The sequence below is a fragment of the Thunnus thynnus genome, chromosome 8, assembly GCF_963924715.1.
Source record: "Thunnus thynnus chromosome 8, fThuThy2.1, whole genome shotgun sequence".
Taxonomy (NCBI): Eukaryota; Metazoa; Chordata; class Actinopteri; order Scombriformes; family Scombridae; genus Thunnus; species Thunnus thynnus.
In genome coordinates this window covers 31,481,877-31,509,499 of record NC_089524.1, presented here as the reverse complement: position 1 = coordinate 31,509,499, position 27,623 = coordinate 31,481,877, and the positions used below count along the sequence as shown (strand labels likewise).

The 27,623-nt window shown below is 39.3% G+C and overlaps 1 protein-coding gene across 3 annotated transcripts in view; it reads left to right on the top strand.

Moving 5' to 3' along the window:
* Positions 1-27,623, top strand: part of nlgn1 (neuroligin 1) — a 355,494-nt gene that overhangs the window by 312,815 nt on the left and 15,056 nt on the right. For all 3 annotated transcript variants that reach the window (XM_067597948.1, XM_067597947.1, XM_067597949.1), the window contains 3 exons: positions 23,956-24,168; positions 25,776-26,042; positions 26,203-26,564. In XM_067597948.1, coding sequence (XP_067454049.1) covers positions 23,956-24,168; positions 25,776-26,042; positions 26,203-26,564 — 842 coding nt within the window. The remainder of the gene's footprint in view (positions 1-23,955; positions 24,169-25,775; positions 26,043-26,202; positions 26,565-27,623) is intronic.

The following is a 27,623-nucleotide window of genomic DNA, read 5'->3' as shown; positions in this document are numbered from 1 at the left end:
GCTTTTTGGTTATTTATAGATGGTACTGAAGAGATACTCTGCACAATTCTTTTTCTTTTTTTTCACCACTTTTAGGTCAAGCCATTTCTCCTCACCTACTATGCCACAGTTTTTCTTCTACGTGACACTGTATTCACAGCATTTGTCTCCTGTTCACACGTTCTGTCTTTTGTTGACGCACTTGGCACCGAAAATGCCAAATTAAACATCCTGGTTTTGCTGAACCTCATTTAGCAGTACCACAACCCTACTGTCATTGACACTTCTCTTTTTTGTTTTTAGTTTCTATATTTTTCGAGCACATGTAGTCTTGCTTTTAAGCTAATAAGCTCCACTGAATACCTGTTGTTAAGCATAAATGGTAATTCAGGGTTTGTGCTCAGACAGGTGGGATTTATCAATGTTCATTGTATACAGGTTTGCGTACGTGTGTTTGAATAATACCAACTTTGTTTGCGTACCTGAAGCTCTCACGTATTTAGAACTCGTTCTGCGCACACTTTGATAAATGAGACCCCTGGCTGGCAGCTGCAGTGCATGGTGGGTAGTCTGTGGGAGTCTGAGGTTTAATTGAAAAATTATCTTGCACTTGTGTTTGGGGCGTGCCTTTATGCTGTGTACTTGCACGGATGCCTGCGTGTTTGCTCACTTCCCTGTGGCTGCGTCTGTGTGTGAGAGAGTCTGCGAGCGTGCGTGTGTGTGTGTATGTGTGTGTGCGTGCGTGTGTGTGCAGTAGGTGGAATAATGAAGTGGATTATGAGTCGCCCAGCGGTGTGATGAGGAGGAACGGATCGATAACTAGATATGTGCGAGAGCGTCGGTGTACAGCAGGGAGAGTAGAGAGGTTGGGCCACGAAATGACATTTTGATTCTTTGGAGCGAAGGTGTGTGGGTGGCAGAGAAAGAGACAGAGAAGAAGAAAAATGGCGAGACTGAGGCGAAGCAAGAGGCAGGAAAGAAAATCAACAGAAACGTTGTCAATGCATATCCTTTAATCATTTGATCAAAGCTCGTGTTCACTTTATCATACATGTTACATTATAATGTCATTTGATTACATTAAATGTCTCCATGTCTTTGTCATGCTATTTCCTGTTGAGATGGATTTACTCGTTGGAATAAAACAAGATGAAAATGTATGAGTCCTTACTGTATGAGAGACAGAAGGGAGAGAGAGGCACACAGACAGAAATATAAGACAGCCATTGTAGCAGGACTCTCTTCTCCAACTCTCTTCTCTCTGCGTCAAATCTGCTGTCTCTCCTCGAGACAAATGGTTTTTAATCAGAAGAAATCCTCCCACCAGAGGTACGCCGAAACAGTCTGGACCTGAAGGGCTTCACAAATCAAAGCTAAACCCTTCTTCTGCTCTTTCTACAGTTCCAGAATTAATTTTGGGTTTGTCAGCTCACATCTGAAGGAGGTTTTTTTTTTTTTCTTCCTTTGCATTTTTTGTTTGTTTTGTCTTCTTTTTTTATAATTTTTGCAAGCTTGTTTGTGGAAGTTTTTGGCATGTACTCAGTGTTGATGTCTTGATTTTATTTTTGGTTTTCATCTGTTAGGGTTTGTTGGTGAAAGTGTGTGTGTGAGAGAGAGAGAAAAAAGAGAGAGTCTATCTGTCAGTCAGCTCAGTGTGGAGGCTACAGCTGAGACGGAAAGCTGAGGAAAACAAAGCCAAGCCAAAGTCTCAGCTGGACACCGCGGATAGGAACAGATTGTCTGAAGAACCTGGCAGGGGCTGGCAGCCTTTTCTCTAACTGTCCCTGTAGATCTGTCTGGTATCTGGGATTCACTCTGTGTGTCTCAAATCTCCTCCACCAACACTCTTGTGTCTGTACATCACTCTGTCTCTATTCAAGATTCAGATTTAAAGTGGATATCCCTGCTTATTTTTTTCTTTGTCCCCATCTTTGGAGCCTTGGTTTCTTCCCACAAATCACCTGTCAATTAAACTGTATGACTCTACATAAATTCATTTGAAGTTCCTATAGAAGGCAGTCTCATATTTAGTGATCCAGCCTTTGTAGCTGTTAGTTCTCATGCTAACTACCCAGTTCTTTGACATTGTCAGAAAAAAAAGTAATCTTAAAGCTGCACCTATCAATATTTTTGATCAAATGACAGTGTTAAATGTAAAATAGCTTATGTGCAGTGTGTACCCTTCACAGTGCGGAGCTTTTTAGGCTCTTTTAGCTCTATTTTGGTTTTCGAGTGGGCAAACTCTGCTTTCATAGATATTGTTTCCAGCCACAGCTGTTTTCAAAAAGATAAACCTGCTGTTCCTACAGCACCAAACAACAGACCAAACCTAAAAAAGTTAGCAACGAGCTGATGGAGTGGAACATCTAGCAGCTTCATAGACTTTTCCTTTCTTCTCTCAGGAGCCTGTGGAGACTAGACCAGAGCTAAAAAGGAAAGTGAATTTTGGACTTCCATTCACTAGGTGGCCAGAAACATAACTCTGAATGAATGCTAATGTTGCTCTGTGTTTGCTAGATGTGTCAATAGGCAACTGGTTGCTTGTCACATGAGTCCCATACTGTGTTCTCAGCTTGTTCTGCTAAGACACTGGAATCATACTTCAGCTAAATTCACAGATGGTTGCAGTGCAAGCACAGTAAAGCGATGGTGTCATGCACAGCCATCCTACTTGAACAGAGATCAGATGAAACCCCTTGACATCCATTCTATTACTACGTGCCTCAAAGCAGATGAGTACATATGGGTGATGAAAATGGAACTGACACACAATAGAAAACATATGGTACAGAATGGTTTAAACACATAACTCATTTATACTAAACAGCATTTATACTTAACATCCTGAGACTATGAGGAACAAAAGTTGGAATAATAATACTAGCTAATTTGCGTATTACTCTTTATTCTCTTACCACCCACTGTTTTTGCAAGCAAGTTAGCCCTATATAGAACTTTCACAAACTCCAAGTAACATGAATATGGACATGAACGGTCTGGTAGAAGACGTGTAAAGCTATTCTGTCTGTCTTCAGTATGACTTTTCCATTTGTGGACGGAGTCACCTGTTTATGCACAAACTTGGCAGCCATCTGCCAAGGCGTGATACTGCATCATGTTTCTGACTAAAGTGCTGTGGAATGACTTGTGACTTGGCAAGACACTCACTGTATAGCAATGGTGTACTGTATGTTCACAAACTGAATAAAGGATTCAGTAAAGGATTTTTCATCAAATCTGACTAGAGATCTCCAACAGTTGGCTCTGACAGTCTTTTAAACAAACAACGGGTAGATTACTGACATCAAATTTCTGATCATCCTCCTTCTGGACAAACATTGCCTTTTGCATGCCTGAGGTTTTACTTTTGGACTGGTGCGGGATACACAAGTCCTGTTTTTTTGGCATGGGCCATGTTTTTTTCAATTAAGTCCGTGGACAAATACAGTGTCCATCTATTAGAGGGAATAGTGTGCTCTTTTTAGTCACATGCAGATATACAGTAATAATAAATCATTTGATTCTTGCCAACTCACTCTGCCACTTCACAGTGTTTCACAGAGTTTGCTAGTGTCATATGTACCAAGCAGTTCAATGAACTCAGAAAACGTAAACATTGATATAAGGCAGATAATCCTCTCCTAGCCTAAGGAAACATCAGCATTGCCTTTTTTTCTTTCATGCAATAATCCTGATTCCACGCTGAAGGGGATTTAATTTCAGCAAGATCTGATGTAACTAACCCCCATACCATTGAGGGTAGTGAGGAAGAAAACCTAATTTGAAAGGTGGTGGAACAAATGACCACATAAGGAGAAGTCCAACAAAGCTGTGGCTTTATTGGTAAAGTCAGGTACTGTATATTACGACACAGGATTAGTTGTATAATGTGTCGTTGGTTTGAGCTACGATGAAGAAATAGCTCAGACTAGCTTAATATAAATAAAATTACAGGCTTTGACTTGTGTGTATAGATATCAAGCTAGGAAATAAGAGGGTTTATGACCCTCCTCATAGTCTATAATAAAAGCTAAGCCTGTATTTGTGCCATGTAAAGATGGATGAATACATGCTCCAAGGTAATCTCTCACCACAGTAGGTGCCTTAATTGTCTTTGAATCAGTTAGGCTATCAACAGGAAGATGTTGAAAGTGAAACATGTAATATCCTTATTATAAAATCAGGGACCACTGTGCAAAATGTGAGGTAGCTTATATCAACTATGATGTTAAAGATAATCATAGCAAAGGTGTACTGAGAAGACATGTGGAAAGTACTGGGGATTAAATCCCTCTGAGCTCTCCTAAAGCATTTCATTCCAGCAGGCTGTAGTCAGGCAGTTCAGCATCAACAATGGACAGAGGAGGGCTGTCAAATTAAAGCAAATTTGAATGTGATTTGTTCAAATTAATTTGAACGCAACCGAGAATCAACATTGTTCCGATTATTCTTATTGCCTCCGCTGACTCACTTGAGGGATAAGCTAACATTACTGTTGGGGCGTTTTGAAACCTGCGTTGTTTAGGTGTAATCAAACTGGTTGGTTTATGATTCTTTTGGGCAGATCTGAACACAGCAGTACTCGGTTGCAGATCAACAACCTCGTAGAGACACTTTAGAAGAAATGGTTTCATTCTGGTCACAAACAAATGCTGGAGCGATACGTTTGGGGTGGGAACATGGCCTGAACTCGATCGAAAACAAATGAGCTTTTATTTTTTTCCCCTGTGTTCAAAGGGTGGTTTGAATTTCAAATCCAAAGTGACAACCCTTATATTGACATAACATTTAGACTTGTGTCACCACAAATAGAAATCAGCCATCGACATGGTACCTGATAGCAGTAGTAGTTCTTTTGACAGTAAATATATAAATGTGTAAGTGAAAAAAGCTTATGACAATTACATTTTTTTTTTAAAATGCATTTATGGCAGAAGCTGACTGTGAGTGTGTATGGAAAGCTTTCTCATGTGAGATGGTACAAAGTCAAGCTAATTAACCCATTGCATGTGTGAGCACCTTTATTTACACACAAGGAAAGCAGTGCAAGTGAAACACTAACAGCATACTTAAGAGCAACTGTGCAGACACTAATTAAAGCTGCATAATGCAGAATTTTAGTGTGAAATACATTTGATCAATCAGTTTAGATGACAAAATCCAGACACAGCAGTTTACCCTTAACTGAGTTTGGTCATCCTTGTTCTCATGGCAGTCGCTAGTTTACAGTTTACTTACATTTTGACTGCACATGGCTTTTGTATTGCTTTCACTCACCCTCCATGTTTCTTTTGCAACCTCCACCAAAGCTCAGACTCCTCACTGGAGAAACAGTAGTCAAGTCAGAAGCAGTAAAGGCCAAAGAATGAAAAAAGCAGCCACTGAGAAGTACCTCGGCGATGCTAACCTTTACACAGACTCACACAAATTGACAAAAAGAAGAAGAGAGAAAAGAGCAGAGTGCTCCATCTGTACGAGTAACCTTTTTTCCAGCCACCAATCAGGCGACTGGGACCGATGTGTATGTGTGCATGCGTGATTGTGTGCAGGTATTTGCTGTGTATGTGTGTTTAGAGGAGTGAGATGGTTCTGTGCAAATCTGTGTGAGTGTGTGAATCTGTTTTTCCAGCCAGAAGGGATGATATGATTCTGTGCATTCACATGTGCATATTTTTAGTGTCAATGTGCATGTGAATATAATAACAGGAAGGAGGAAAAGAAGTTGTAATTCTGTAGCATTATGCCTGACAGGATATGTGGAGCTATCTTTGAGCTGAGAGCTGTATGTGTGTGTGTGTGTGCAGAGCTGAGATAGTGCAAGAGGCGGGCTGACATTTCCAACCAGCCTGTTTATGACTGGAGGCAACGGGCGGCCGCACAGCGACATCACTTCCTGGGTGACCGGGGCCTCATTAGGGAGGAAAACCTGACAGATGGAGAGAGAGAGCGAGAGAGACACACACACACACACACACACACACAAAGAGACAGAAAGAGAATGAGACACTTAAATACAAGGGGAGAAAAGGATTCCATGTAAAATGTTGATCTTTTACCCTCTTGCTTTGGGCGATATTGTTCTTTACCTTCATGCCAAAGAAATATAATTACTGAGAGAGAGGGGAGATGAGAGATGTGGAGAAATAAAAGGAGACACAGGGCAGTGTAGCCTTGGATGTCCCCCGATGTCTCTGTTCATTCATTTGCATGCATTTGAAAGCCACACAGTGTGAAAGGACTTCCACCTTTTACAGTGAATGTGTGTGTGAGTTTATCTAGGTTATTGAGACATTGAAGTTAGAGTAAATTTTGCTAATTAGCCCTTGTTCACCATCACATCCATGTCATACCAGCAGTGTTGGAGGAAGCTGCTGTAATCAATATTGTTATATTAGAAATTTGTAAATGTATCAAATGACTGTATGTAATGTTCTCGTAGTGTAGAATTATAACCTGACTCTAGAGTTTACACTCAGTACTACAGAGCGTTTAGTGTCTTTCAGCTCATTGTTTTGGTTTTGCGGCCTGTGACTTTACTCTTTTGGTTCAGTCTCACCACCCGCATTTAGAGTTTCCAGCAGCAGCAAGCAACTGTTTTCAGGGAAAATACAATTAAAGCCCACCGTACACTACCTGCTGAGCACCAAATTTCAGACAGACAAAGTTAGCGACTAGCTGATGAGCATTTAGCAGCTAAAAAGCAGGATATTTTTCTCCGACGTTGGTGGAGAGCAAAACAGAGCTACATGGAGAATGAATACTGGCCTTACATTTGAAACAAGACAAAATAGATGCTAATGTTGCTTTGTGTCTGCTGTATATATAACATGGAAATTGTTTGCTAACACACTTCCCACTTAATGAGGTAGAAATACATCAGTATTGTATTTGTGCTTGTTCTGCTGCCCCCAAGTGGCCAATTATACAGTGTATGTTCTGTTACTAGAATATTATCACTGATGCTTTAACATGTGGGCAGCATTTCCATGTTGGTAGCTGATTGTGGAGTCTCATCATCAATTGCAATGTATATGCTGATCATGTGTTTTGTACGTAAAATTGTATCTGCAAATTAACTAGAGCTGCCAAATAAATGTAGCAGAGAAAGAAGTACAATATTTCCCTCTGTAACGTAGTGGGGGTAAAAGTATAGAGTTGCATAAAGTGGGAATATTTAAGTAAAGTCCAAAATCTCAAAATTCTACTGAAATACAACACTTGAATGAATGTATTTAGTCACAATACTTTCTACCACTGCATTTCAATAACCTTCTCTGTTATCTTGCTTTCTAGATTTCTAGATTTCTCTAGATTTTTTCCACGATTCTCAATAACTTGTATTCAGACTTGAATACAACTGAATTGCATCTTTAGGCTGATGGAGAGGGAAACCACAGCCTCACTGGGGTTTTTTCTCTGTCCTTTTCTTCTCTCACTCTCTCTTTTTTTTCCCATCTTGTCACAGAGATTCCCATTCAGCTCATATAAGATCACATTGATAACATGTTCAGTCTCTTCTCCTCTCTGCTGTGGCTGAGCAGAGTGGCTGGTAATGCACAGCTCCATGGCTCTGAATCCATCTGAGTGCCTTCACTATAAAAGCACTAAGCGGCTTATGCTGCTCTTATAAAAGACATGCATATCTGAAAGCCACCTCGCCTTAAGATTTTAGCAACATGCTGTTAGGGTTTGACCTATATGGGGTTTTGAAGACCAGGACTGATAGGGATGCATTAGGATTAAAGTTGACAATACTTTGAGCCAGCTGATATTCAGCCGTTTGAAATCTACAAAGTGTTCATTGTTTACAAATGAATATTATTCTTATCAGGAAGGGAACAGTTTTTTCTTTTGAGAGTTGTGAAGAAGTCACAAGCCATCAAAGTCATGTGTACTTTCAAGGCTCAGTTTATTGTTGTTTTCCTTTTGTGATTTTAATGTTAAAAACACATACAAAATTATGTTTTCTAAATACTGGGATTTAAAAAAAATTGCATATCTACTGTTTATTTTAAGCTTGTTGGCCTCATGCTAACTCATGTTAGCTGTACCACTCTGTATGATCAGTTGCTTATTGTGGCAAACTTTCTCACCATTCTGTGTAATTGACATTACTGAGTAAAATCTCCAACTTTATGACTCTTGTGCCACTGTTACACATCACAGATTAATATGTCAGTGGTTTTGTTACAAAATTAAAATAATTTAAAGGGGACATATGCAAATTTCCAGGTCTATATTTTTATTCTGGGGCTTCACTTGAATATCTTTGCATGATTTACTTATTATCTAATTTATACTGACTATTTATGCAGCTCTCAGTTCAGCCTCTGTCAAAAACAGGTGGTTTTAGCTCCTGTCTCTTTAAGGCCACCCTCCTGATCAGCCCACTGTGTTCTGATTAATTAGCTTCCAGAAGCTGCGTCATGGCCGACTTCCACCAGCTGCAGCTGCCTATGACGACAAACCATGAAACAAACTATAGTAGTAGAATTTCACTACTTTTTCTTGTTCTTCACTCAAATACATCCATACATGTTTGAGCCGAAATCCAACCTGAAATATGAGAGTGGATGACGTGAACAACACATGGAAAAATTTTAACGTACAGCCATTTGTGGTCATGCAGGACAAGCCGACATCATCTCATCAACAAGGTAGAAAAAAACCACAGCAAACGAAGCATTCAGAACAGGTTGAAGCCCTGGCTTTTGACTTGCAGAGAACATTTCTACATATGTGAACCTCAAGTTTTGGAACTTTGCTAATGTTTAGCATAAATATCCAACCTCATAACAGTATATAAATAACAGAAAACCACAAAAAGCATAATATATCCTCTTTAAAGACGTAAACACGCTTCACCATACACAACCAAATATGCCATATACATTGTCTCTTTATCTGTTCTCCAACTTCACCAGAGCCTTTTGATCTCAGAGTGCCTCCATTATTACAGATTTTTCTCTGCCTCTGTCCATCTTTGTTCTCCCATCTTTATTTTATTATCCATCTACATGACTGAACATGTCAGAGCTATCTTGGACTTTACTTCATATGCAGGCTTCATGTTTTTCTGAAATTCCACTTTCCATTCTGAGTGGCTTCTTCCTCCTCGCTTCTCTTTCCTTTCTTGGTTTCCCCCTTCTCTCCACACCTCACACACTCCTTTTCTCACATTGTCATCTCCTTCTCACACTCCTCGTTCTTTCTCCCTCGCTTTCTCTCCGCTCCCTCAATAAAATGTCTCGCTTTCTCTCCGTTTGGTTTTTGCCACTCTGTTTTCATCTCTCACTCTCTCGGGTGCAGTCCTCCCTGTATGCTAATAATGTCCCTATGCTAAGAAAGGAAGCTACTTAACCATTCACATCAGGACTCAACACATGCACGCACGCATAAACTAACACGCTTGTACACGCACATACACACCGTGTACCTTTGCCTGTGGAAGTGTGCATCCCTCCTCACTCTTCTGTAGTGGAGCAACACAGTTTTATCTTTTTGATATACCTTGTTTTGTTTTGTTTTTTTTCCAGAAGCCATTATTACAAACAGAAAAACCCAGCAGATGTTATTTTGTTTTAACTGCGTACTTTGACAAACTAGAACCGTGTATTTTTATTGATCTCTCAAATGATTCAATGTTTTGTGCCACGCTGCCATTCACCAATTTAGTATTTTTGCAACCGTAGACTGTAGTTCTGTAATATTGCATCGTCATTGTGCAATTATTTTTTAAGTGCCAAATAACTCACCCACTGTGTTGGGTCTGCCAATAATTTGAAAAACTGAAGGCATGCTTTATATACTCACCCTGTAGATATAATGCAAATAGCATATTTAATATCCTGTTACCAGAAATCAGTTATACCATAGTGCTTATAAATGTTTTCTCACGCAGGGCCTTCTATGCATTACATTACAGTGTGAAAATCAACTTCTACTTGAGATTAGTCCTCCGTTATGCATGTGTCTTTTTAGTGAAGCTATGTTATTGTTTTGCATTATCATCCTTTTCAAATCAATTTGCAGTTACAACTGCACTACCCATACTTGACACCTCATAGTTTTGAGGGCTATTTGCCAACTTGCCTCAATTTAGTTATGTCTTTAGAGGAGGCTTTTGTGATTTCCCCAGCCATTAAAGTCATTTAAAAAGTCAACAGTAAAGGATGAGTCTTTCCCTCTGTATGACAGATGGGTAAAGCTGCAAGATTAGATTATTGGTGTCTTATCAACTAACTCATACCATCCATGTCAGGAAGGTCGGTAGACAGTATTTCAAATAGCATATGCTTTAGAAAATAGTCAGAAAAAAGGTAAATTATGTGATTTGTAGTAAATGTGCTAAAACATGCAAAACCTGTGCAATGAATTTAAAGCTAAACAGAAATCTAGAGTGGAGTGGAGTCTGTCTGTAGAACACATTGCCAAATCAGTCCCCAGTACAGCTGAGGTTCTGTCGACCTGGATACCCTTCAAGGGCCACTCCACCAATTTTACACATAAAGATCAGTTTAGACGTCATGGGGAGTAAAACATACTCTGTGAAAATAGTTGTATGGCTTTGGAGGATCTTTGTCAATAAGAAACAGAACATGTCTAAAAATAATAACCCAGATGATGTCACTGGGGTTATCTCAGCTTGTACTTGGAGTCAACAATTTTCTAACAGAAAGCCTTTGGAGCTTTGCAAACCCTAACCCTTACTGGAAAAAAATATCAAATTTATCTCTGCCTTTGCTGCATCGATTCTTACCACTGTTTTAAAAATTGGACTTTTCAGCCTTAACTTTATGGAAGTGCAATAAGTGCACCTTTAAGAAACAAGGTTCTACATTTCATATGGAATTGCATAACTAAATGAACCTTTTAGTGAGCATTTCCATATGTGTGCAGACATTTATCTCATTAAGTATGGATGGGTAACTCCAGTTTGTGAATTTGAATTTAGTCTCATTTAGACACTACTTAAGTTCTTACTTTCTTGCCGTTATTATTATCATCTTACCTTGTACAGTGTGTCGCCAACATATGTAACAGGCCATTTCAAAAAAACCATTTAATGCTGTTATATTTTCATTCTGTCAGTCACTCATTTAGTCATTTGTTCATCTGTCGAGTTAATTTCTTCTTATTATTTATTGACATTTCAGGATCATTTTCTGTGCATTCTAGTGTAGAGCACTTAACAATATAGCTACAGACAAGGACCTAATCATTTTTTTTTAACATTTCCTTAATTACAGGCTATTATGTATTCACTCCACAAGGCTGGAATAGCTTGAGTAACAGCTTAATCACATCAACACCCACACAGAGAAATCCTCCCCACTCCTTCACCGCCTTCAACTCGGCTGAGGGAGGTAATCTATACCAGCTTGTCCTGCAGGCAAATCTGTTAGGGCAGCGACACAAATTAACACATGTTTGTGTTTGTGCAGAACAAGAAATATGAACGGCGGCTCATTTCATTTTTGAAGTTGACAGCGTAATTTGATTTGCACCAGGAGGAGGGAGGCAAGTAGGGAGGGAATAGAGAGGAAGAAGAGGAGAGGAGATTTGATAGACAAGGAAGCAGAGATGGTAGATGAACGCAGAGTGACATGGAAAGTGATGGATGGAGGAAGAGATCGCTGTGTTTAAACACTGAGGTGTGTTGCTACATATTGGTGTTTGAAGTATTAGCTGGTGTCTAGCGCAGAGATGGGACACAGCATTTACCATAAAATATTTACAGTAGTAGACCTCTATGACTTACAGCTTGTCACATGCAGCACCTGCTGGTTAACATAGCACCTGCTGCTGTGTTTGTGTGTGTGTGTGTGTTTTAAGAGTGGGTATGTGAAGAATGACTACGCTGCATCAATTTAGCTTGAATTTGATCTTTTCTGTCTATATATTCTGTTATTCAGTGAGTCCAAGTGAGTTCCTTATTAGCACGCAGCACACTGCCACCAGTTTATTTCTTTACCCACTGTCAGCTGCAAAGATTATAATGACAGACTTTGAATGATGAGCATCTGATGGGTTTAATAAATACCCTCAACACAAACACACACACAAACACACACAAACACATACACATTCACCTCTCTCTGTAGGTGTGTGCTGGAGCCTTATCTCTCTCTCTCTCTCTCTCTCTCTCTATCTGGTGTATTATTTAAACGGACATTTAACTTCTGCGGCGTCAGTTTACTTTCTGATGATAAGTCACGCCTTTGAAATGCAAATCCACATACACATACACACACACACACACACAAGCACATCAACAGTCTTTGTTACAAAAATTAGTTTCTGTTAATGTTCATGCAGTTCATGCAATTTCTTGTCATTTTGTCTTTTTTACTGGTGACCCAGGCTGAGTTTATCACATACAACTGTATGCGGATAATATATACAGCTTTTCTATGTTCTCCTCACAAAACACAACAGCACTGCACAATTCAGTAAGTTTTATATTATCTATTGATCAAATGACTATGACCCTATGAAATGGGGTCACTTGTAGTGACTCCACTAGTGATGAACATACATCACCTAATGCTGCAGTTCCCCTTTAGCCTCTTTTAGCTCATTGTTTTGGTTTTCCATCTGACAGCTTTTTTCTGCAATAAGAATCTGAAAATCTCACTCTATGTTACATGCCCAGCACCAAACAGCAGACAGACAAAGTAAAGAACTAGTTGGTGGATATATTCTATGTTATTAATAATGTAGCACTTTCAGTTTCACTGTTTCAAATTAAATGTATTATAGTGGAGCATTTAGCAGCTAAACATACAGACTGGATTCACCAGAAACATGAATCTAAATGAATTGCTACTTTTGCTTTGTGTCTACTGGATGTGTATAGCTGGAAACTGTTTGCTAACATATAAGTGTTAATATGTCACATGTCGTGTTTTCAGCTGTTGCCCCCAAGTGCCCAAACATCAATTTAAGCAGCTTTGTTTGCCACCTTTATGAAGTGATTCATTCCTCATTTTCTTCCCATGTCATGTTTTTATTCCTTCTCTTAACAAGACACATTATACCAACAGAGAAGAGATATTTGATATAGCCACAACATGTGACACAGCTTGGGGAATGATTACTGGAGCATATGCTGTACCTGTTAAACTTCTTGCAGTTACTTTCTATAACTTTAAAATGATATTTGAAGGTGGAACCTGACATGACCTGGCTTACAAGATGGTGTGTCTGTGTAACTGTATCGGTGGAAACAAACATTATTATAATTGTCAAGTTGGTTATGAGGTTATGACTTTTAATGAACTTGCATGAAGTTAGGGAACGTAGCAAATTTGTGATATGAAAATCAGCTCCATAGCTAATTTTATATTTTTATTCTAGTAACTAACTAGTAACGTCATATCAAGGTGTTAAAAACAAATTACCTGCCATGACATCACTGATTGGAGGTGTGGCCAGATGCAGGCATAAAGCACAGGTTTTCTTTGTTTTTTTTTGTTGTTTTGTTGTTGTTTTTTTCAGTTTGGAGACAATTTAAACATCAAACGTGAAAATGTAACTGTAACAAAATGTAACTGTATATTTCCTTGACTTTACATAGCTAGACACCATATTTTCATGACTCTGTGGTCATATATTAAATATATTCATATGATAAGACACTCTGCTTTTTAACACAAACATCCATTTTGCCGCCGTTGCACTTCTACACTTTTTACCTGTCACCAGGCAAACAGGGCACACCTGAAAATGAGATCTGGCTGTGTGTTTGTCCCTAGTGCTGTCTAAATAAGGTTGAATGAGTGAATATCCTGTAGCTCTGTATTCATTATTTCCAGTGAGAAATGCTTTGTGCCTCATCAGCATATTCCCCAGCCGGTTGCCCTCAACATGCTGTTGTCTTCGGGGGTTGTTGTACGGAGGGAGCAGATATAGATGGAGCGCCGCAGAGGCACTGTAAATATTTGGAGCTGCTGTTACACCATTTGTTTTAAGCAGACATCCACAGACTGTAGGGCAGAATGTTCTGTAGATAGGGAGGTTGGATCAGCATATGGTTCAAATATTTGTCTTTTTGTATTACACATCACATACAATGCTACTGGAAATACCTTCCTGACAACTGATCAATACTTTTTTGTATATCTCTGTAGCTCAGCAGGTGCCACAGGGCACAATCTGTATGCACAAAACTAATTTGTGTTCAGATTATTGAGAAAACCTTAGTGATGTCATCAAGGTGCTCATCTTAGGCTCGGAGACAACACATTTTTACCATCACAATTTGAGGGCACAGACTTTTAAAGATTTGTGTGTTTACCATGCTAAGAGTGTAAAAATGTTGCATTATGGGAAATGTAGGATCAAATATTTCTAGATTTTGACACTAAGGACTTAATGTCAGGATATTCTGGCCTCTGTTGCATCGACCATTTTTATTTCAGTCGTTCAATCATCTTTATGTATCTGCACTACTGAACCACTAGAATATCCCTTTAATTTGTGCTCTCAAATTTGTAATTTATCTTTTCAGATGAATCACATCAAACATTGTCAAGTACTTTGAATTGCCTTGTTGTTGAAATGTGCTATAGAAATAAACTTGCCTTGCCTTAACACTTGAAAAGGATGCCAATAATAACATAACATTGTTTAACAGGCAAAATGTGAAGTACATTAAATTAATGTGCCTCTGTCCATAATTAAAATAATAAGTCCATTACATCCAAGCAGTTCATGTACAGTAGGGTCCAAAAATCTGAAACCACTTTCCCATAATCAGACAAATACAGAATTAATCATTTGAGAGGTTGGAGTACGTAATGTGAGAGTAAAGAATATGTCATTTGAGACCACAAATTACTAATTTGAGAAGATTAATTTGTAATTTGAGAGCGGAAATTACTCATTTGTGCACTCATATTAAAAAAATAATAATAATAATGATGCTCCTAACACCTGCAGGGTGAGAGGATTCTCTCACACTCTCTGTTTTATTTTTCTTAATTTAAATCTCCTCTCCATTGTTTTATCTCCTCCAGCCTCACTGTCTCGTTCCCTGTATGCTTGTTTAGCTACATATCCAAACCTTTTTATTTTGTTTCATTTATTTGAGAAAGAGAAGGAAAGACAACGACATAGTCATGAGGTGTCCCATCAACAATTTGCTTTTCGGATCATTGCCTCCAATTCACCATTATAAAGGTGAGACCAGTAACATTTTAAACTGCAGAAAGCAAAAAAGAGAGGATTTTTTATTGACACAGACACAAATTCTGCATTTCCTTTTGAGGATAATAAGACACGTCTGCTGCTGCAGTTTACCAGCTTCACTGACGCTGTTTTCCCTTCTCCTCTCTCGTGCTGCTGTTCTTTCTTATTCCGTCTTTCCTGACGTCAAGTCCCAGTCAAAGCATTTATTGTCCTACGCACAGTTAAAACAAGTTTCTCTCTACAATGACATTCTTCCTTTGCCTTCCACTCTGAATACCTCCTATCAAAGAAACACAAGGTATAGAAATGAATAATATAAAAATAAAGAAAATAGATAATAAAATGTCAGGAGAGATAAAAAGAAAATAAATAAAATATCCAAAGAATACCATGTACAATATACAAAATACAGAGTAGTAGTAGTGGTCAGTTAGATGGCCTGGGGATGAAAGCTGTCCCTCAGCCTCAAGGTCCTGCATTTCACACTTCTCTACCTCCTGCCAGAGGGAATAAGTGTGAAAAACCTGAGTTGTGGGTGGGTGGAGTCTTTGATGATGTTGCAGGCACTTCTATGGACTCTTGGGTGGTAGATGTCCTGCAGAGATGGTAGGAGCACCCTGAAGATCTTCTCAGCAGTCTTTAACACACTCTGCAGGTGTTTGCGGTCCATGGCAGTGCTGTTCCATACCACACAGTGATGCAGCTGGTCAAAATACCCTCTATGATGTTGTGACATGCTGAATTTCCTCAGTCTCCTTAGAAAGAACAGCCACTGTTGTGCTTTCTTGACCGGCTGAGTGATGTTACATGTCCAAGTGAAGTCATCACTGATGTGGACACCCAGCAATTTAAACCTGCCTACCCTCTCCACTTCAGACTCACTGATTGTCAGTTGTTGATGAGGTCTTATCTCCTTCCTCGTGTCCACTGTCATCTCCTTGGTCTTATTTGTGTTGAGAAAGAGGTTGCTGTTGTCACAGCATGTCACCTCTCTCCATTTCAGGACAGTGTTGTCCTTTTGTGAGGCAACACAGTTATAGGTGAATAGTGTGTAGAGCATGGGGCTGAGGACACATCCTTGTGGGGTGCCAGTGTTCATTATCACAGTGTTTGAGGTTAGATTTCCAATTCTGACAGACTGTGGTCTGCCAGTGAGGAAATCTAACAGCCAGTCACAGAGCGTGGGGTTCAGGCCAAGGTTGTTTGTGGGTTTGTGGGGGTGGACTGTATTAAAGGCTGAGCTGTAATCAATGAAGAGTCAAAGATCAAGAGTCAAAAGGACAGATAGAGGAAGAGAGAACAGAACAGAGAGAGGATTAGGGTATACAGACCATGACTGTAAAAAATAGATGTGTGCTGCGAAAGAAGTATTAAAAAAATCACATCTTTCTCCTGGTCTAGCATTCTCTCTCTGGTTTGACAGAGATAGCGGGGATAAAAGCTGGATTCCTGGATCAGGGTTCACCTCAATATTGTTATCCCAGGGAGCTTAGAGGCCGAGCAGCTGTATCACAGCCGCAGAGATCACGGATGGTGGCTTTTAGCCAAACCTCAGACATAGACACGTATGATCTATCCTACACAGGGGAGGAAAATGGAGCGTGTCTGGCCTCACCGGAGCTGAAAGGCTGATAAAACTCAACATTTCCAACACGTCACCAAAGACTTTGGCATCATAAACTCACTGTGAGGGCCATGTAGCACTGAGGAAACTGAAGTGGCATGTTGAGATATTTAATTCATTCCTTTTTCTGTAGAGTGATCCAATGTAATGTAATGTTTTTTTATTATTTGATGCTTTTCACTTCATTCTGAATGAGTTGTGTTTTTGTTTATTTCATTTTAATTTTATGGATTTTTTTCTTGCTGTTATTATTTTTAATTTGCTGTGTGTATATATATATATATATATTGTATATCTATTATATCTGTGTTACACAATACAATGACATTTTATGTTCAGAATTGTTTGCTAACGTTTGTTTGCTAACACTACCTAGCCAGCACAGTAATTGAATCTTTCTTTCCTTTTTTCATCCATGCTTCCCTCCTATGCTTTCATTTTCACAGCAGCTCCATGCAGGGATGTTACAGTAGTTGGATGACTATATGCCTGTAAACTTAGGCAGTATCTTAATATCCAGAGCATTCGCACAGGCATCTTAACTACCACATCTACTCACTGTTAAGAGACAAATATCAGTACATCTGTAATTCCTCTATTCTATACTACTGTATTACCAAGGCTACAAATGCAGTAGCCCTGAACTGGGAGTAAGTGCAAATCAATTCGAAACTGCAGCTTCCCTTTTTAATTAGCAGTTTCAATGTGAATCGCTGCTCCTATGCTGTTGTTTTTATATGTGTCCCTTCATTTCCTTTCTTATAAGAATCTAATATCATTGCAAGAACACAAGGGATGAGGAAAATCCTCCAAACTGAGGACTTTTTGCTCACATCTTATTAATGTGTTGGTTTAGGACTTGGCAGTTTTAGTGTTAAGATCAGAATTAAGATAAGTTTTGACACTGAAGATGAGTGAAATAACAGTAATGAGTGAAGGGTTCTCAAATATTCCAAATCAAATGTGTACGTGATTTGTTTGCAGCTGTGTCATCATGCACACTTGTGCCTCTTGTATCTCAACATGTCAGCATTAAACTGCCTGTGTGTGTGTGTGTGTGTGTGTGTGTGTGTGTGTGTGTGTGTGTGTTTGTGTGTGCGTGTCTGTCATAGGCTACTTTTGAGGACAAATTTCAGATTTAAGACCAGTTAATTGGAGATGGCTTGTCCAATTGGGGGCAAAAGCTGCATCCCAAAGGTTAGGGTTAGGGTAGGTCTCCAGGAAATTAATGTAAGTCAATGTAATGTCCCCAAAACTGACCATGATCTGATATTTGTGTGTGTGTGTGTGTGTGTGTGTGTGTGTGTATGTGTGTGAGAGAGTGAGTGAGGGAGAGAGAGAGAAAGAGAGAGACAGAGAGCGAGGGAGAGCTCTGCTGCCCCACCACCGTTGGCGTACTCATCATTCTTCCTGCCTCGCTCTTTGTGATTGCCAGCCCATCCCTGCACTGCAGCTAAATTGAATCAATTAAAATCTTTCTTGTAGATGGCTGCTGTTCCTTCCACAAGATTAGGCTTTGATCAAGAAACACAAATAAATAAATAAGCCAGTGGAAAGGGAATAGAAAAAGAATGAACTCAATTAAATGAGGGACGCGCCTGTCTGCGGGTGTCAGTGTGAGTATGTGTGTGTATGTGTGTGTGTATGTGTGTGTGTGTTCAGCGCTAACTTGTGGATGCAAATGTACTGTATTTGTTTGTGATGGAGTCTAAACAAAGTTTTACATTTTTGCATGTTGCTTTCATAAGTGTATGTCTATGGATGATGTGTGTGTATGCGTGTGTGTGTGTGTGTGTGTGTGTGTGTGTGTGTGTGTGTGTGTGTGTGTGTGTGTATGTGTGTGTGAGAAAGAGCTTATGTGCAACTACTTGTGAACTGATGACATCATGAGAAAAAACATACAAAAACAAACCTTTTAGCTTATGCGTTTGAGTGTGTGTGTGTGTGTGTGTGTTTTCTCTATATCTTTGGCATATAATATAAAGAAAGGAATCTCTGTATATCTGTCTGTATGTGTGTCTATAGCGTATATCAACAACCGATCAACTTCAGCAATACACACTTGGCAGGTGTATTGCTGAGGACCCAAGGGAGTGCAGTGTTGAGTGTGAAGTTGTTTGGATCAGGGGTTCTTGATAAATATATTAAAAATACCTCATAAACAATGTTGCTTCTGCGTCTTCTTCTGCCCGTGGAGTCAACGAGCAGAAATACAGACAGTGCCACTCTGCCTTTGCAACCCACATTGTGGTTAGACGGGGGATTACATCTGTAGTGATAAGAACTACCATAGAGAATGAATTGAAGAGAATTAAACTCTACTATCCCCCTTCCTCACACGTGGACTTGATATGTATGTTCAAATCAGAGTGCAGGATGTCTTTGGCAGGTTTTGAAAGGGCACTACAGTTCAACCGATCAACTTTAGCTCAGGTCAAAATTGTGGGAACAAAATCTGGGGTAATTTGTAGCATCTACCAATAGCCTGCATGTGAGGTCTTTAGGGAGCATTGTGTAGTGACAGACTCAAACCTGTAGTGACAAATTATGGTTTGTCCAAGTGGTGTTGCCGTACCAGGTTGTCCAAGATGGCAGACATGCTTGCACATGTGCTACTCAGATCAGATAGTGACAGGCCATGCTCACATAGTACTGAGGAGGTCATAAAAATGTTGAAATATGGCAATAGCCTACTATATCTACAAAAAAATACAGTCCCAGTGATTTATAAGTATACAGGAGCCACTGCTCATAATTCCTCACAGAAAAAAAGAGAAGAATATCAGCAGAAGAATGCAAGCAGAGGCGAGAGCAAGCAGCAAAGCATCTGTAAGAGAGCAGGAAGCAGTCTGTGTACCATTCAGAGTGCTCTGTATGACTTCATTAAGCCATGATATACAATACATAATATATACATTATGATTATGATAATCAGGGACATGTATCATACAATTACATCTCAAACACATTAATTCATGCCATTGTGTAATATGCAATAAAAATGCATATGATTTTCTGATGCAGTTACAATCCCAATTCAGTTTACAATAATAGGTCCGGCATGCACGCTCACCATCAGGTGTGTATGAATTTTGTGCATATGGTAGGTTAGGCTCATATATGGGAGTTGTACTTACTTTTTATCAAATATCATACCTGGTCCAATCTGTGTTGTCCACCTCAGATATGATACAGTTGGCTAATATTTATTGTACAGTTGGTCAGTACTTTTGCTCGTGCAGTGGGAGTTCTTCATCTCAACTGATTGGAATGATACATTCTGAAAACTGCTATGTATAATACCATAAGTTCTCAAATAGTGGTCATTATTTACCTCAACTAAAGACAGGCTACTTCAAATTCCCCCTGTTTTAAACTCAGCAGCAAATTCAACAGCTTCCTCCATGTTTAACTGTTGTCTTGATATATTCACAATAATGTACATTTCAACAACCCTAATTCCATCAGTACAACAACATAGTTTCTCTCTTGTTTATTTCTCCTTTTAACAGGCATGCTGTCCTTGCTCACATATTCATTCCAGTTGGTCCAACTTTCCTTTTCATTGTAACACCACTGAATGAAACTCAACACTTCCTGCACAGATGTATCACATTAAAAGCCTTTCAGCAACTCAAATTGCATAGCCCCTCTTTTTTCTGACAGGTTTTTAATGTGAAATAGTAAAATATTAGTGAAAGGAAACAGGATTTCTGTTGAAAACATAAACTCAGAGTTGCAGAGTGGTGAGTAAGACATGACTTCGTTGTTGCACAGATGCACTAGTGCTGTGGAAATGAACATTATGCTGAATTTATCATGTGACCTGTTAGTGTACAGACAAATCCTCCTCCCTTCATTGTTTTCTACCTGCCTTTTAACATGGACCAGTCCCTATTTGTTTGTGTCGGACATACCCTGGCTGATATTTTTTACTTAGTTATTACTTGAATAACAGCTTTTATTTGAGATTTTACTTTATATAATACTGGTTTTCACCATGAAGACATAAATTAAAACTTCCAGTGTTGACTGAACAGTGATGACATCATACCTTTCTGCAGCCTATTACAGGAGCACATACTGTACCTCCTCAGAGGCATTACTGCAGGTGTCTCTATATATGTGGCCTCAATGCATCCCTCTGGAGATGAACTGTAGTGTTGACTGACATTGGATAATGAGCACTCCATTTCGTCACAGAGTGGGACGATGGTGCAAATATAAAGAAGGACAGGGAAGGAAATATCTGAATGTGTGTGTGTGTGTGGGAGGGGGGGGCTAGTTCATGGGCGGGGGTGGTGGGTGTGGGGGACTCCCCAGATGCCTGCAGCAGGTAATGGAGCTTTTAGCATGGAAATCAGAGGCAGAGGGAGGTGATGATGGTAGTGGTGGGGGGGCGTTGGACATGAAATTGCTCTAAAAGACCATAGCACTCCTGTGGGTATACTTGAGGTGCCCTGTCTCATCAGTACATGCATACTTTGCAAGTACTGGATTTTTATGTAGCCGCACTGACCAGGAGTACCGGAAGGGTTTGATTGGACAAAAAAAGTGGATTGTATTGTTGTTAAGGAGGTTGGTATACTATGATCATATGGGCATTTGCCTTATTTGTTTTATTGCTATGTTGCAGGTCTAAAATAATCTTCCCAGTTTATTACAAATTGGTACTGTTTTTTTTGTTCTTTTTTTTGTAGTTTAGGCATTTGTCTTATTGGTAATAATAAAACCAAGAGAATTAGACATGGCGACATGTTGGGGAAAGAAGGACATCAGATTTTTTAAAACTAACCAAGGTTAACCAGATGTATTGGAAAAAAGAAAACAAAGGTGAAAAGTAAAAATATTTCCCAAAATGTCCCTTTTTAATATCCATCCACAGCTTTCCTGTCTAGGGAATTCAACTGAAATTTCATTTCAAGTGGTTTAGATACAGTAATCTGGCTAAACCTAAAGCACCCATAGCCTGTATAGAAAGACAGACGTAGCGAATTGTGACATCACCCATCGGTTTGCATTAAGCCAGTTTGAAGCCCAGAGTTGCTGTTTATGGTCCATGCCATCTTTCCCGTTTGGAGCCAGGACCTTCCAAATAAGGAGTGAGGGATGTTGCCTTTCATGCTCTGGAAACACGTCCCGCTACCTCGGAAACACCGAGTGGTGCACACATGGGCTAACATTAGCTAACTAATACGGCAGGTATCATTATCAAGTAATATTAAACTTACTGAAATATTGCAACAGTAGTCCGATTCAGTGAGTCCCAGAGTCGGGGAGAGCAGCAGGTGAGCCAGCTGTCAATCACAGCTGTAAATCAACGCTCACACAGCAGACATCAAAGCTACTATAAGTCTTCAAATCTTATTAACAGAGAAATAATTTCCAACATGACCACCAGCACACTTATTAGAGGGCCCAAATTTAGCAATTGAGACCGTAATGACTTATTGAAAAAAATGATTGACTTTGTATTTCTAGAGAGAAGTTGATGCTTTTTGAATGGGAGTCAGTTGGAGCATCTAGTGGCCGTCTGTGGCATTGCACTTTAAGGGACTTCTGGGACTTTAAGGGCTTTAGCCTCAAGCACAGGTAGTTGCCACTTATGTGTTATGGGCAACACAGCACTTTACAATGAGGCCAATATGTGTCGCACTTCAGGTGACTTGTTGAGACACAATCATTATATATTCCATCTTCATCATAACATAAAATGCTTATAATCAAGATTTTAAGTGTAAATGGTGTTTTATTGAATTAAAAGATGTGACAGACACATGCAGAGTAAGGGAAGGAAAAGCTGAAGTCTATATATTGACAGATATTTATTATTTTTGCTATATGCAAACACATTTTGGCTCCCAGAACAAAAATGGAAGCAGTTGCAGAGGAACGTCTGTCTGTTGTTTGGGCCAAATGATCAGATTTTGAAATGTTCTACAGTACAGTAATGCAGGGAATTTTAATTGTTTCACCAAAAGAGAATAAACCCATGTTACTCCAAATAAAGCAAAAGTTTTCATGACACATGATCCTTCTAGTGTAAGTTCTATTTGGGGCTGAGTCATGGATTTAGATATGTCTTTCTCTAAAATTAGTCTGTCTGTGTTATATTTAGCATAACCACACTTTAAGTGGCTCTACAGGGTAATAAGTCTTATTTTACTGCAGCAAATTATTAAACAGCGAAGCTTGTTGGTTTTCCTTGCACACGGGAGAAATATGCCTCATTATCTAGTGGTGGTTATGCCCAGATGGACCAAAAGTAGATTTTTTTTTTTTTTTTTTTTTAATCAAGGAGATCAAAAAGAAAATAAGTGAAAAATGAAATAGTTGCATCCCTGGTGATTTTGACTTTTCATTTTGTGAGAGATAATTAACTGTAAACCTTTGAATGTGAATTTTTTTTTCCATATGAGAAAAATTAAGGTCCAAAATATTTCACATACTGAATATAACGTTGCATCCTCTCTAAGATTTTTTTTAAATCATGTTTGTGTTCATGTTTCTTCTCTGACTGTCCCTTAACTACCCAGCAATGGAATATATAAATTTTTATATACTGTTTAATAATGTGATGAAAATTTAGAGGGAAAATCAATAATTGCTAGGGTACTGCTTCTGTTAATTAAGTTACAGTATAATTCTGCAGCAACAAAACTACAGAGACTTTTTTTGAAGACACGTGATGACATACTTTAATATCCTTCCTCTGTTATGTCCTGTCATTCCTAATCTCTTGCCTTTTTCATTGTAACAACTTCTATACTCATATTTATTTCTTCTTCGTAGCTTGCTTGTAGTTTACTTGTAATAGTCACCTCAGGTTTTGCACTTTATATGTATGTTTTGTCTTAAATCAATTATTTATTTGTTTTGAACTTGTATATTTTTGTGTTATGGGGTTTCTGAGACAAAGACATCCATCTCCATCACCTTCAGCAGTAATTTGTTCATTTGAACAGTTTTTGGTTACACTATAATATCCTGTCTTGCTTTCAGTGATGAAAATTTCAGAAAACTAAAAAGCATAGTGTGTTTCCAATGCGTTAATGGATACAATACTGTATTTTTATTGTATTTTATTAAAGATTTTTAAAGAATTTAAAAAAGGACAATCCCAAACTAATGTCCTCTCTTTTCTTTCTCCTCTCCTGCAGGTTTCCTGAGTACAGGTGACCAGGCAGCCAAAGGGAATTACGGTTTGCTGGACCAGATCCAGGCTCTGCGTTGGACCAGTGAGAACATTGCAGCCTTCGGCGGCGACCCGTTACGTATCACTGTTTTTGGCTCAGGCGCCGGAGCATCCTGTGTCAACCTGCTCACGCTGTCTCACTACTCTGAGGGAAACCGCTGGAGCAACTCCACCAAAGGTAAAAATCATAAGCCAGCGGGGAATTCATGAAGTATCTCCATGCATATTTAAGTATGTATGCAGTACATTTGCATATCTACACTATATGTGCACCTATATGGATGTGACTGGGTGGGCACAACATAGCTGACAGTTGAGTTTTGCAGATTCTGTAACATTGTGCATAGCATTGTGACTGTGTGTCTTGAATGCAGCCTTTTGTTCTCATGTAGGAGTTGGTTTTCCTGCATTTAACTATAACTACAGCAGTCAGCTGTGATAATAGGATGCTACTTGAGTTCAAATAGTGTTGTTTCCACCTGGCCAAACAAACACTCCGGAGGTGAAATAAACTGCTCCAAGCATGCATGAATGCACCCTGACATATTAGAAGAAGTCAGGATGGGTTATAATCATGTTTTGCTGGCAGGTAGACATTTACTATACATATATTATACACACAGACGTACTGTAGATGTAAAGCCCTGCACTACAGGAAACTTTCTACAGTCAGATGTTATTTGTTTCACACAAAAGTAGCAGTATACGTTAGAATGTGAGCTGTTACACAAACTGCAAGGAAAGCAGGTGGTGGCTTTCTTAGTGTAAGCAATGAATGTGCCTTGTCACCCTGACATGTTTTCCCCGTAATATAGTAGGATATGGTCAGATGCATTTGGCATGACAAATTGGGTGCTGTCTGAATTTACTTCTTTTATATCATTTTCTAAAACAGCCAGACAATGATTTTTTTTAGCAAACATTACAGGAGGAAATAGTGCATCTGTTGAGAACTATTTTCAGACAGGGATTAATAGAAATTTGGTGGTCTACTAAGTATTTATGGGAGACTCTTGAGGGACCGTGTTGAACTGTAAGATGAGGGTCATGGTAGGTAGCAAGGCTAGCACTACTGCTAGCAAGCTAATCTGCTTGCATGTTTACTGCCAGCTGACCACTATCAGTTGTGTGAGCTATTACTACAACAACATCTTAAAGACCCGACTGACTTTTTTGCTCTGGGGAGGGTTGTGTGTGTAATTGACTCTGATCACAGTGTTAGTGATGTCACTGCTTTGTCAACAGTGAATAGAGGTTGATTAACAAGCACTATGTTTTTCCCATTGCTGTTGATGAGTTTATACATCTTTCAATGAAAGAAATAGTGTCTGCTCATGGTAATGAAGGAACATTTCACCAAGTGCCACCAAGTTTCAACAGTGTGGCTCATCAATGTGTTTTTAATAGTTTTAATCAGGCTTTGGATGCAAACACAATAATTTTTAGTAGGATCAATTTTTGGTCTTATCATGGGATTTTGTTGACAATATTATATAAAATACAACAAGACTTAAACTGAGCAAACTTTTTAGAAACAGATGTTTAGTGTGATGAGTAAGTAAGTAAGAGAAGTATTTCTGGCATCCTGGTGACGGTGGGAGGTATTTTAGCCCTTTGAGTTCACTGTTTCTTCTCTATTCAGTTGCAACTGTGTCTGCATGCGAACAGATTTTGATGTCTGAGATTATATAACTTTGTTATTTTCATGCCATTTGAAAAGGTTCCTCAATCCTCATAATTTGTCTCTTTCTTTCCTGCCTGCCCCTCTGCTGTTTCGGTCTGCAGGCCTGTTCCAGCGGGCCATTGCCCAGAGTGGCACAGCTCTGTCCAGCTGGGCCGTCAGTTTCCAGCCAGCTAAATACGCTCGGATGTTGGCCCGCAAGGTGGGCTGTAACCTTGAGGACACTGTAGAACTCGTGGTGTGTCTTCAGAAAAAACATTACAAAGAGCTGGTGGATCAAGACATCCAGCCAGCCCGCTACCACATCGCCTTTGGACCTGTTATTGATGGCGATGTCATACCTGATGACCCTCAGATACTCATGGAGCAAGGTGCGGGAAAACAGTTGTGTTTTAAGTATTTAGCCCTTAGCACGGTTAGCAAATTTGTAATAAAATTAAGAAAGCCAAATTAAAAGAACCAACCATTTTCAACCATGCTGTCATCATTTGTGCATCACCAGCCATTTGTGCTTTAAATCTCTATTTCCAGGTGAGTTCCTCAACTATGACATCATGCTGGGAGTGAACCAGGGCGAGGGCCTAAAGTTTGTGGAGCTGATCGTTGACAATGAAAATGGCGTCCAGGCTAATGATTTTGACTACGCCGTGTCCAGCTTTGTGGATGATCTCTATGGCTACCCAGAGGGTAAAGACATCCTCCGAGAGACTATCAAGTTCATGTACACTGACTGGGCTGACAGGCACAACCCAGAAACCCGCCGGAAGACACTGCTAGCCCTTTTCACCGATCACCAGTGGGTGGCACCAGCTGTTGCCACAGCTGACCTGCACTCCAGTTTTGGGTCACCTACATACTTCTATGCTTTCTACCACCACTGTCAGACAGAACAGGTGGGTCATTGACCATATGGCTGATATCTGTGCGCACATCTACTTTATGGATTATCAACAATGTGATAAAAGTTACAAAATAGGCCTACTGTTGCCATGTTTAGAATAGACAGCTTTATTATTCCCCAGTGGGGAAACTCATTTGCCACTAAATCAACTGATACAGACAACAAACAATATTTACATTGTATTCACAGTGTACAACAAATAAATAAAACCATAAAAAGCCATTTATGACATAATTAACAGCTGAAAGGTGCTATGGATCCAGGCCACATCTAAAAGTGTTCATTAAAAAATCTGACCACTGCGGGAACAAAAGACCTTCTGAGACATCACTAGTTGCTCACTCGTTTCTGATCATCTTATCGATCCTGTTCATATCATCCTCAGTGATTCCCCCAGCCCCTCAGCATAAAAAAGGACAATAGCCTTCTTGAATACAACCTCAGTATTCTTGTTCCAGTTTAATTTAATGTCCAGTAAGATTGATATTTGTAAGACAATTTCTATCTGCTGACCCTTAATTATCACTGGGAAGACCTCCTCCTACTTTCTGAAATCAATAATTAACTCTTTGGTCTTCCCAACATTCAATTTTAAAAATATTGCATCACACCAACTGAAAAATGATTCGACCTCTCTTTTGTAGGCCAGGTCATTGCCTTGGTTAAATGGACCCACTAGGTCGGTGTCATGTGAAAACTTGTGAATTTGACAAGACACCTTACTATGCCTATAGTCAGCAGTATAGTGTGTGAATAAAAAGGGGGATAAAACCGTGCCCTGTGGGGCTCCTGCTTTAGTTAAGATACTGTCAGACAGTTTGTTATCAAGCCTGACAAACTGAGGTTGTGACAAGAGATTATCTAAGACCCAAGCGATAGTTGTGTTGTGTAGCTTAAAATTCATTAATTTGTTAAGTAAAAGGTCTGATTGAATTGTATTAAAATCACTCAATTATTTTAAAATATTCAATTAAAATAAAAAAAAACATAATCCTAACAGAGCTGGCAGTTGTTTCAAGGTGGCTGTGAATGCCATGAAGCATAAAAAGTA